The 13124-nt window shown below is 38.4% G+C and overlaps 1 protein-coding gene across 1 annotated transcript in view; it reads right to left on the reverse strand.

Annotated features, from left to right (window-relative positions):
• ARHGAP15 (Rho GTPase activating protein 15) overlaps window positions 1-13124 on the reverse strand; it is a 331003-nt gene that overhangs the window by 159911 nt on the left and 157968 nt on the right. Inside the window, exons 7-8 of the mRNA XM_072874181.1 lie at window positions 3001-3099; window positions 952-1078 (exon numbers count right to left, since the gene is read on the reverse strand). Of these exons, the coding sequence (XP_072730282.1) occupies window positions 952-1078; window positions 3001-3099 (226 nt within the window). The remainder of the gene's footprint in view (window positions 1-951; window positions 1079-3000; window positions 3100-13124) is intronic.

Genomic DNA, 13124 nt, shown 5'->3' on the forward strand with positions numbered 1-13124 from the left:
ATCTCTGTATTTGTGTGTGTGTGTACGCATGCACGCATGTGTGCATATATTTATGATTGTGTGGATAATTATCATTAAAAATAGCTACGTTGGGTCTTTTTAATGCGACTCTTTTCTTAATGTCTAAGGCTTTGATCCTGCACTGAAATGCGTGCAGGCAAATTCCTACACAGCACTTGGGCACCTATAGGTATCTCGTACCAGCATGCAAGTCTAAAGCTGTCACAGCGCTTACGTTAGAAGCAGTATGCGAATCTCCTGCCAAACAAAGAAGAAAAACAAAAATGCAAGAGAGAGAGTGAAATTTAAAAAATGCTGAGTGAGTGATTCATGGTCAGCACCAGCTCCTGCGTCTACTGCCCACAACATGATGAGCATCTCGGCACAAACTGGAAAAGGAAAGTCTCAGTGAAATAAAGCAAATCCCTGCTAGTTTTGGATCACTTTCTTTTCTAATCACACTGACAAAAATCAACCTCGACCCCTGGAACCTACCTTCTACAAAATTATAGATATATCACTGATTGTCAGCTACAGAGGATATGTCAGGTCTTTCAGCAATTCAGTGTATAAATATACAACAGACAAAATTACTCTGGCAATTTGAGGTATTTTACTAAAATGGAAACAAAGCAACTGCAACAGACCATTAGCATAGGACTTACGTTGCTTATTTTTAAAAATAAATGGCTTGAATAAATGTCTTTGCTGCTAAACAAATTTATTTTGCTTAGGAGAGAATGTCACCCTTTAAAAGTGTGGAGCTAGTAACTGTCTTTACTTAAATGCAAGTTATGTATATCAGCACAGAACACATTCAGCTTTAAAATTCTCAGTGATCTTCCTTACATTCTGTATGTAATAAAAATTATCTTACCCTGTAATGGCATAGTTATTTAAAAATGAAAGGAAAAAAGAAGAAAAAAAAAACAGAAAAGAAAAAAGCCTTACTTAAAGATTTTCTGTGTTCAGGCTTTGGTTCTTTGGATTCAGTGTCTAAGCTATTCAGTAATTCGATGCTGGAGGATCTTCTGAGTTTGAGCTCCAAATTTCTCGATGTACAACTCCGTTCTTTTGACTGGGAAAAGAATATATATATATATATACATATGTGTATGCTTTTAATAAAATTATTATCTGTAAGAATGAAGCAAGAGATTACAGAATGTCAGTACAGAATCAGAAGCTAACAGACACACACAACAGCAAGTGATGCAGTGAGTATATAATTTAAGGAAAGTGTAATGCAAAATTTGTCATATGGCAGAGCTTTTATGGCCCTGACAGACCGATCTTAATTTCTGAGATAAATTCCCATTTAAGTGAGGAAAACAAAAGGCCTACTTCTTTAGGCTTTAGAGACCAAAATTATTTCCACATTGCAGGCTACTTCCAAACGATTGCAAAGAGGAAGGTTGTTCAAATTGCCTTTCTGCTTTACATAGTTACAGTAAATATTCTTGCAAACACAATTGTTTCAAACATCCTTACAAATTTGGGGTTGAATTCTGCTGGTCTAAGGTTAGGAAAGAGGCGGGGGACTCTTCTATTGCTCTAATTCACTGGCATACAAAGTGACAATTAGGGACCATTAACGGAGAAAATAAGAAAAAATAAAAGAAAAAAGGAGATGATATTTTGGCTAATCGCACATCTCTTCCCATGGCATTTGGTCAGGTGAGATTTAGCCATCCCAACAGCCAGGTGAGATTTAGCCATCCCAACAGCCTGGAAAGCTGCAAGGCTTTACACACTCACTCAGAGTTGTAAAACTGAAATAAATGACACATATGAAATGGTCACCGAGTGCTTCGTGATGGCATCCCGGCCCCCACACACAGCAAAGGCAAACCTTCGCCAGGACAAGCCCTGCCTTCCAGTACCGGAACCATTTACAAGCTGTGCCCCACCAGCCTCTGCTGCTGTGCCTTGCTGCACGCTCAGAGCTGCTGAAGCCACAACATTACCTTAGTTGCACTAAAAAAAAAAAAAAAAAAATCAAGTCTATTAGATGTTTAGCTGAATAACACGCAAAAAAAAAAAACAACCCAAAAAAGTGTTCTGAGTCTCCACGGAAAACTCCACCCCAAAATCTTCAGTAGGATATCAATATCCTCACACACCCAATGAAATGCATAATATGAAGACATACATCATCAGATCAAACTTTCCCTGGCTGATTATAGCCTCAGGGTAATATAATGTTTGTAGCTCTTTAAGGAAACAGTAGCCGTGTTCAGATTAACCCTTTCAAAGAGGCTGCCTCTGCCCGCTCTGCCAATTCCATTGCAGCAAAACCTCGGGGAAAAAAATGCAAGAAATGGGGATATTTTTCTCTCACCAGATTCTGCAGTGAACAAGGAAAGTCAGTGCCCTCTAAAAAAATATGTTCTTGGATCAGGCAGGGATAAGAGGAAGACATTTGGAATTTGTATTGAGAGTGGCAAAAAAGAAAGAAAAAGCTACAGCTGAATCTGGTTTGGTAATTAAAAACTGTTTTAATAAAACGCAGCCCTGCTTACTTCTACTAGAAAACCCCCAGCCTTCCTGGGAGAATAACAGCAATCAGTTACAAAGGAATATTATTTGCTAGTGTTATTCTTGTGAATAAGTAATACAAAAATTCATAAAAGGCTCAAATGTATTAATAGTTCTATTGAAGATTATATACTGTAGGCTGCATAAACAGAAAATGCAAAAATTCATTAGTTATTAAGTGCTTGTGTGCTTTTACAACCCTCAGCAAACCAATGTCCTTGTTATTTCAGAGAAATAAATGTAGCGTTCCATTTCGAGGCAAGAATCAAATGACATTTTTGTTCAACAACCTTGTTTATCTGACATTTTTTAGTAGATTTGCATACATATTTTTATATCCTTTAGAGAAAGGAACGTCTAGCTAGCTGCTGACTGCCTAAAACCTGTAGAGATGCCTAAGCAAATGAAGTTGAAATTGCTACATCTTAATTAATAAAGGTAACAGCCAAAACAAATACATACCAATCTGTCAATTGCATTTTTGATAGCGTGGAACCAATCCAATATGAGAAAGTCGATATCCGACTGGAGGAGGAACTCGTTTCTTGACACTGTCGTGATCTGGGGAGGGCATGGGCACAGACAGGTAAGTAAAGCACACACGGACAGATGATTTTCTTCTATTTCCTCTCCTACACACCCAAATGCTTTTCCTTTGTATCCAGGATTATCTCCTGGAGTGCTGAGTTACTGAGGAGTTTTGAACCTCTGTCTGAAAACTGTTTTGAATATGTCACAACAAACGATGATATTGTCTCAGCAATGCAACCACCGAACACAAATAGTGCAAAAATAACGGGAATGTGACAAAAGTTAAGAAAAGCCAGGAAACTTGGTGTTACAAGGCACAGTTCAAATGTAAATCAAAGCACCCTGAAAAGAAATGAATGCAATATGAGAAGTAATTCCTGTTATTTTTAATTTTCATTTCTCGTTTGGCATTATTATTTTTATATCTGGTACCTCCATTCTTGAATTTACACATTTATTATATACCTGTGATTCCAGAGTCCACTTCCAAGCATTTTGGTAAAATTAATAATGTCACTCTTTTTCACATTAAAAAAAATTACCTTCAAAGATGGCTGTAGCGGAGTAATTAAGAGCCCATTTATCATGAAAAAAAATCCCCAGTTTGTCTGAATAGAAGTCGATTTACATTTTTGATCCACTCACTGGGAATATTTATCAAAAGAATATGCAGTCCCCTGATAATGCTGTTTCACTGCCTAACAATATTTGGTGGAAATATGCATGCATATTCTGTTGGTCTAAACTTCTGTAAACCACCACGATAATAATGATACATCACTTTTTTTTTTTTACACATGTATCTTTCCACCAGAGCAGAGCACCAGGTATTTTATCCAGCAGGTCGAAACGACCATTTTACAGATGGCAAAACTGAGGCACAGAGCCGTGCAGTACTTTGCCCCAGGATTATTCAGCAGAACCCTGGTGCACACAGCCGTGGAACATGATCCGGGGCACAGCAGTTCTGCATGTTTGCAGACAAGTGAATGGAGGATTACGTCTCCACCACGTTTTGCAAGGGGCAGGAGCTCAACCTGCCCATGCTCCAAACCAGCTCAGCTCCTTTCAGCTCTGAAACCAAAGCTCTTTTCTTCTTTTTTTTTTTTGTTGCTAAGAGTTGCTTGTGCAAAACTCAGTAGCATCTGCACACGGGCATTGCACGCTCGGGTTTCAGTGTTTCGGGGCTGCAGGTTTAGTCTGCGCATTGGGCTGCTCATTGGGGCACGGTATTATTCACGACCAAAATCTTTTCAGGTCTTTCTCGGGGAACAGATGAGCACAGTGGACAGCAGAGATTTCTCTCTGAACAAAGCATGAGGAAAAGCAGAGCAAAGCCTTTAAGATGTGACACAGCCTTTCTATGTAAATCCATCAACCTGTAGTGCTACTGTTTCACTGCATCTGCCCCATGTCAAGAGTTTTACTAAAACATAAAAGAAACAACAGACCCTCACCAGCCTGGGTACTCCCTGGGTCTTTCTTAAAACTGAACTACTACCAGGGAAAAAAAAAGACCAAAAAAAAGGCAAAACAGCTTATTGTTTTATTAATTGTTCTATAACCCTCCCGTTATTGAGGAAATGCCTGTAAGGAAGGTTTCCAAAGTCATCAGCATTAAGGAAAATCCCGTCAGCGCAGCTCCAGCGGAGACATCCTGTGAGAGCGCTGCGGAGAATGTGGGAATGGTCCCCCGGCGCGGGCTCGGAGGCTGCCCGGCTGCAGATGTTCATCCCACCCCGTCCCATCCGCACCCGTCAGGAGCGGACCTCCAGCCACCCCATTGTTCCCCGTGCGTATCGGAGAGTTATTTATTGGGGAAATTTTAGTTCCCGTGTTAGTCCACAGCCATAATGTTAATCACTACTCACACACTCACTGTTCCCTTTATCAAAAGTCAAAAAAAAAAAAAAAAAAAAAGGTCAAAATTCAACTTAAGGTGAGCAGTTGAAAGAGCTGACCTTCAGTTCTGTAGCCAGCTCACACAGTAAAGTTTGGGTTCGAAATGTATTATATTATATCACAATTTATTAATGTATACATGCAGATATGAATTAGACTAAACACAGGCAACAATTTAATCTAATGCCTCTCTCCCAGTATAAACAAATCATTATTAAAATTATAAAATGGAAGAACATTTTCAAAGTAAGAGCAACATATATAATTAGATTTACTGTATTTTGAAGGCTTAAAAAGGACACAACATAGTTCAGTCTTCCGTTCAGTAAATTCAGGCTTTATTAAAATACAAGTATTCAGCACTGCATAAACATTTGCACTGTATGATATGCAAAAGAGATACTCCATTGCTAACAAGACCAAAGCAAAATACATGTTGAAAGTTTCTTTGTCTGAATGTGTTATTTTGATAATCATATATTATCAGTGTTTTATGAGCAAATCTGTAAAAACAGATCATAGAATGGTGGGAAGAGAATTCATTTAGAATATACTTTCTGTAAGATATAGTTCAAGTCCTTTTCTTTCTTTCCTCAGACTAATCTTCAGAGTAACTAGACAGTTTCAAGAAGACTGCTACTGCTCTCTACAGTTTAAATGCATCCACTCCTTAATTACAGTCAGTAATTGACTTTGTTCTGCTCCATTCCAGTCATTCACAGGAAAGCAGTTCCAAAGGCTTTGGCTGGTAAATCCCATTTAATGTGCAGGTTTCCTATCCCACTTTTATATATTACCTCCTTAGGATTTCTGATAAATGGCTCTTGGAAGGGATTGCTAAACCATATTTGCACTTTGAACAATCGAATTTTCAACACCCTTGGGAAAAGACATCAGTAAAGAATGCTAGCTTTGACTAAACCTTGTGATTGAACAATTTATGATCACAGCCCTAAATGATGTATAACTAACAACGAGCATAAATTGTTCACTATTAAGGCGTGCTAACACACCGTCCCTGTATCAAGCACTGCTGAAATAAACAGAGGGACCAGAGAAACAAATGAAAGACAAAGCTGGGAAAAAAAAAACCTAAAAAATGAAGTGCTCTAGACAGAGCTGCCAGTCTCCATTGTGCCAGGTACTTCACTTATTTAAACATTTCCTGAAATCTTTCTCTCTTTGCCATCATTTTTGCAAAGGCTACAGTCTGGAATTAGCATTACCTTACCAGGCAGAATTGCGATGCTGCTGTCAGCAATAAATACCCACAAGGAATGACAACTGACATTAACCCTCTTATTGGCAAAGGGTGTGCTGTGCCCTTCAGGTTGCTTATAGAGGAGCCAGGACGTCTGGATTCTCTCTTTCTTGCTATAGTACCTTGGAAAAATCACTTCAAAGGCTGAATTCACTCACACGGTAGTTTTACAATGAACTGTAGTACAGTCCTGCTGTTAAGCATTGATCCTCTGAAAATATTGTCTCACCGCAGGTAAATGTGTGTTAAATTCAATACGCTGCTGGGCTGCCAACAAAGTGTGGGAAGAGGGGGGGCAGGCGTGAAACACTTTTTATTATATTCTACTTGTGGCTTATTAAGGATTTCTCTTGTCAGCTTATAAAGCTGCAAATGGAGGGGTGAGCTTCTTTTGCATGTCACCATAATAATGTACCAAGGTTGTGTTCCACAACATCCTATGTTATTAAACAAAAAGAAACCTATATAGCTCCAGGAAATACGGGACACTGTATCTAATTTTTAGCCTTTTATAATACATAGATATATCTTGTATCCTACCCATTACCATTTTATAATACATAAATATACCTTGGATCCTATCCAGTATCAGCAGTTCTTAAAAGTCCTACAAATCATGTATTTTTCCTGTGCTAGGTTGTACTCTGGGACATGCTATTGTGCCATGCATGGCTGTGTTCCTCCAGGACTTCCAAAACTTTACAGATCACCTGGATCACCTTTTAGAACACGTCTCAGAGATTCTTCCTTTTCACGATATACCTACACCAATGGAAAACAGGAGATAAAAGCCGGAAAAGTGCCATGGGATAAAGCCTGGGGCTTCTGTTGGTAGTCTTCCTACAAACTTTGGTCTGGGGACTACTCCATTGCTGGGGAAAAAAAAAAAAGTCTCCTTCATGATATCCCTCTAGTTCTTTAGCAATATACATTTCTATAGATACATTTGTTTCTTACATTTATTTTAGCTGCAGAACAGGGATGGAGGCAATTTTTGCAATCCAACTGATAGGCATTCTATGGAGATATGGAAAAGGGCGATAAATTCACACAGCTAAACAAAAATACAAAACCGTATTATTGATTCACACACTTCAAAGTGTACTTATGCATCTCTGGTGGCTATAACTATTATTTGTGGTGATGAACTATTTTCAGACAATGCCAAGAACAAACTTTAATACAGGAAGTGAAGAATCCTATGGGGAAGGAGAAATGCAGCAAAACACTTCCAGAGTCTTTACCCTGTAGCAAAAGGGAATGGAGCGAGCAGCTCGGGAAGCGTATGGCTCACGTATAGCTCACGTATGGCCACCAAGAAACCACCACACAGTTCTTATTTCAGCCAAAGACTGAAACAAGCCATTGTTCAACTCCCTGTGAATGTGGGACATGGGTAAAAATGCTGGACTATTGGGGTAAAGCTTCGTATAACCTACTCCAATGGTTCAGCGTTGGATTATTGGACACTTCTTGACTGTGGAAACCCCACCAGATGCTAATCCAGTGCAGAAAACCTAAATTTTTGTGTCACCTGGGACTCCCATAGCTTGTGGTGAACACTAAGTGATTTAAACTTGGATTGACAGATACCTCTGCGTGCAGAAATTCAATAAAATGTGTTCCTCTTGTTGCACTGTGCATTGGGATTGCTGCCCTTGATATGTGTAGGAAAAAAGGAAATGTGAGTTGCTGGAGTTTTTCTAGCTCAAAAGCTAACACTCTTCCCCCTTTCCACTGCTCCCTTCGTCTCACCTTGCTCTCTCAGAAGGGTGTTTTTTTCCCTAATCATGTTAATCATCCTGATTACCCATAATGAAGAGGAATCTAGGCTTTTCCCTCTATATTCCTGATATATTTTTGCAGGTTGAGATCTAGCCGCCCAGCCCACATAACACAGGACACGCCACTCTCCATCTGCATGGCAGCCACCAGGGCTGGGAAAGAAAAGGTGGGAAGAGAGTCAAAAACAAAGGGAAAAAAAAAAAAAGGAAAGAAAGACGACTAGGAATTTTCTCTCTCTTTCCAAATATTATTAAAAAACCCCCAACATTAGAATATAATATATCTTGAGAATAAATACATAAAACATAGATATCCATGTGTCCACACCCACAGTAGAAGTAGAATTAATTAAAGTTGGGAGACACTATGCTCCTTAGTGGTTTAATTAACTGGATTTGAATTAAACAAGGACAGAGACATGTAAGTTTCTAAAAACATGTCAAAAGTCTAACTGCATTTCTGGAAGTTGATCTTAAATTCTTTCTCACAGATAATCCAGTCTCTTGGCCATGTTTATGCTGAATGACTGAACAGCAGAAAAGATAAATAAAATATCTCTCTGTGCTGTACTGTAGTAAGCTGAGAGTCTAATATTCAGGAAATGCAAATAAAAGAAAACAAAAGGATCAGTATTGAGCTGCATTATATCCATACTGCATCACATATCTATTACATGATTCAGCCTATCAAATAGACGTAGTCATGGTTATGCTGATAGTTAAATTACTTAAAGGACTCTAAGATGTTTATGACTACCAAAGAAATTTCATTATCAAGCAGATTGTCTGTCTCATATTACAGTCTGGCTTTACCAATCTAGCAGTCCTTTGGATGTCGAGCAAAGTTAACATTGAAGTGATGGGGAAATATCAGCTTGAAAGAAAAGGTCTTCAACCAATCTTTCAAAAAAAATGATATTTGTTAAAAAATTTTGTGAGAAAGTATCTGCCTTGTGTTCCCAATGTTGCTAGATGTTAAGTAAATATATGCTGATTGCAAAAAAGTTGCTTTGGCAACTCTCTTATTAAAATGCATTTGTAACCCCCATCTGTCATGAAAGTTTTGAAAAGTTTGTTTACTTTGGATAGCCGCCTTATCCAGGGTTACCCCAGCATACAATGATAGCAGTCTTCAGAAGTTGTGTGAGGAACAAGCCACTGGGGATCCATTTTTGTTTTAATTGGCACACACAAACACTTTTCTGGTCTGTCAAAAAGATCAAGCTAATATGCATGGCGGGTGTTATATTCTCAGCTTTTGGGAGTAGTAAAGCTCCCTTTATTTAAGTAATTTAAATGATAGACTGCAAAAACTTTGCAAGTCAGAAAAATGTTTTATACTTTCTTTGGGAATATTTGTTTTAAGCAACAGAAAATGTTCTACATATCTAAAGATGTTGAACCTTATGTTATAATTACCCTGTTTCTTCTGACTCTGTAAAAATTACTGTGAAAACCAAGCATTGCAAAGAGGCAACAAACAGATCCTGTGTTTTCACAACTTCTGCAATATTAGCAATTGTAAGACCAATTGCTGCCAGATGTTTATAAGATATGTCTTCAATTGTATTGCCTTGTGGTATGACTGATTTGCACATCCATTCTCTGGAAACCTTCGCGGGGTTGAAGTATCAAAGGAACCTGCTCGTGTACAGAAGTTGCTTTTAAATTAAATTAACCTAGTGTTTGGGGTATACACATCAGTGGCTCTGAAGTGGATTCAATAGTCTGAAGTCCGGGGTCAAACTTCCAAGAAGGAACAAATTTTTAAATGAAACTGTACTGTACCAATGACGAACAAATAATTTTTTTCCTGGTAAATTCCTAGGACTGAGTCCTTCAACGTAATTTAGTAATAAAATAATGAACTCTGGGACTGTTAAGAAGAAGAAAAAAATCTTTGAGCCTAACCTTTCTCTTCTGCTGTGCAATGAACTCATAGTTTATACCAGTTTCTACTGAATTACATTAATACTAGCAAGGAGAGAATCAGGTCTCCTCTCTGCATTATAAGACAAATCTTTTCCTTTCCTTCCTGGCTGTGAAGAATCTCAGCTGCAGAAGAACTGATTTATATTGCTCGTAAGGAAGATACTGAACAAATAGGAGGTCGTGATTAAAGCTGATTAGGCCCTGAGAGACTGAAACTCCTTGGATTTGTAGAGGAGCTCAGGCTGGAGAGTCCACAGAGCCTCTCTGGAGGGGGAAAGGTCCAGTGCTCTGCCAGGGGTACTGGGATGCTTTCACTGATTTCAAGGAACAGCTTGTCATTCTCCCTTTTTCACCCACCAGTCCAGGTCTTATTTTTTCCTGCCCTTGGAGATGTGTGAAAAGAAAGCACATGCTGTTTGATCAAAGGGGAAGGTAAGGAAGAGCAAATATTTTCTGCTAAACATCCAAGGAACATACTGGGAGGAAGTATTTTCTGCTGATCTGCTACGCTGGTATTATGCCCTATGCAAGAAGCAGTTGGATTACTTGGACTGGCCTCTGAAAAACATGGTTTTCCTTCAGAGGGCAAAGAACAAAAAAGGAAAATATGAGACAGGCAGAAGACGACCATCCTGGATGTCAGACACCTGCATGCAGCCTCCCACGTACCCCCTGCCCATACCACCCTCTGCTCCAGCCCTGTGGCTGCACTGCCCTCACCACGGGAGCAGAATGGATGGGCTTCTGCCAGTCCTTAAGCCAAAGTCAGGGGAGATGGAAGTCACTAGACTTGGGAAGCGAGAAAGAAGTATCCCCAAAACTGGCTGAAAGCAGAGAAGCAAGAGAGAATAATTAAGACACAGCTCAGTCGCGTCTGTGCATAGCGGGAAGTAGGGGAATAGACAATTGCACATTTTGTCCACAGATGAAGACTAAAGGCAATGTATGAATACCTACTGCAAGCTACTTTTCTCCTTGGGGTAATATTTTACGGTTATTGCCTTTGCAATCTGAAGCCATATATTACACAGCCACACACAGAGATATTGGCAATGGTTTCTTAGAGAAGTCCCGTCTTTCTTAGTTTTACCAGCTGGACAATACCTAGTGATGAATGGTCCTCCTGTCCAATTTTATATGCATGTTATAACAGTTTATGATATATGTGAGTGAGACTCAACATGATAAGTCCTTGTAACAAACAAAAAAATCAAAGGCAGAATGAATGCTCTACTTTCAGTAAAGCAAAGATATATATTTAAAATATATATGTGCTACGTGTAAAGATTTCATTTCGTTGACTCTTATTTTAGCCAGAAATTTATTCACCAGTAGCAGAGCGTTTTACGGCTACATTATTTGCAGGCAGAAGCCGGTACTGGCTTTTAGTATTTCATTTACTGACACATGTCTCCTATTAATAAGTGCTGAGATTGCACAATAAGAAAAAGGAGATGTTGCTATAAGTATCTTTATACTTATAGTAACGTATTTGGCCATGATTATAAGTGTTTATATAACATTCAAGAATCGTTCCTTGTCTACTTACACTAATGAGAACACCTGTTAACTTTAGAGCTGCACAGACTTATTTGCATGGTATTCAGGTTTTTGCATACTGTACATCACTTTTCGAAACAATTAGATGTTTACAGAGAAATACAGCTAAAAGAAGAACAGCAGCTTGAATGCCCTCCAGCCCAAGTCAATGCTAATCCTGGTTTGAGTGAAAAGTAGAAATCTGCTGAATTATAATACTGACACAAATTCAGCTAGCAGTGAACAAAGGTGTACCTGCAAATCCTCTGATAGCAGATGTTACTTGTGGGGATTGATACCCGCTGTTGAATAAAGCATCTCTTAGAGATGAAACAGCGCTACTGAATGGGATTTTTCATTGTTATATTTACAATTTTCTTTTCATTTGGATTTTTTTTGTTGGGTTTTTTTGTGACTCAGAACCTCTCTGTGTGCCGAGCATGTAGAACATGCGGTCATTTTCCAAAATAGCTGTTTACATTATTTTATGAACTTGCCAAAAGCCAATACAACAACATAAGAATCCTCCTAATGCTAGAGATCCAAAACACCATCTCTGCAGTAGAGGGTTTTGTGGCCTGGGGCAAGGAGGCAGGAGGTCCCTTTCTATAAAAACAGGTCTACTGAATGGTAAGTGTAATATCCTGCTGCTACATGACCATGACAGCTATTGTTTAATAACAATGTAAAACTTCAAAGTTGGTCCGTGATCTGAACGTATACTCTGCCAGCTGTGTCAAGTTCCTAAGTGTAGTAGGCAGGAAAAATATAATGGTTATCATCTTTCCTTGCGTGCAGGGAGCAAACAATGTGTAACATCATCTTTGGCTTGCCTCTTTCCATCTTTATTTGTAGGTAAATATTAGAAAAAGCTAAACAAGACTGAAAATGTTTTCAATAAGACTATTATATCCATTTAAGAAAACAAACATTTCCAACTACAGCAACGGAAAATATTTCCATTTTTAAAAGTTTTTATTATTTTAATAGAAATGACTGTTGAGATTTAGGACGAAGATGAATACACTTTGTCACCTAGCTGAACTGTCATTTCTTAGGAGTCACAACCTTGCTAGAAAACTTTCACAGGTGATACCATACATACAGTCCTTAACTGAGTACAGAAGAATATGGATATTTCAAATACAGTTCCTAAAAGGCTAATAGATTATGAACCTTTCTTACACAGTCACATTTTTTTTTCATTTGGGAATGAAGTTATTTTATATAATAAGCAGCATCACGGTATAGATAGTATGGAGACAGTGTTTCATTCAAAGAATAAGATATTCTAATTTGTGAAATTAGAAATTCTTTTAATTTGAAAAAAAAAAAGGAAATTTGTATGTCTCCAAATTCTTGTGATAGTTTCAAACCAGTTTTCAAGTGTTGGAGGATCCTGGGATTTTTCTTTAGACATTCTGGAACTGCACTGACAGCACTGGAAATGCACTGGCCTTTAAATTTACCAGCTACTCTACGTAGTAGTGTAGTAATGACAGAACGTTACTCAAAATGTTATTTAAAAATAACACATAACCAAAATATCAAAGTACCTTTTCACAATAGGTGTCTAAGGGGAGCTTTTCTACGAAAGGAGAATATAGATCAGAACTCAGTGAATTTCTTACACTAAC

The sequence above is a fragment of the Ciconia boyciana genome, chromosome 10 (genome assembly GCF_034638445.1).
Source record: "Ciconia boyciana chromosome 10, ASM3463844v1, whole genome shotgun sequence".
NCBI classification, from domain to species: Eukaryota; Metazoa; Chordata; class Aves; order Ciconiiformes; family Ciconiidae; genus Ciconia; species Ciconia boyciana.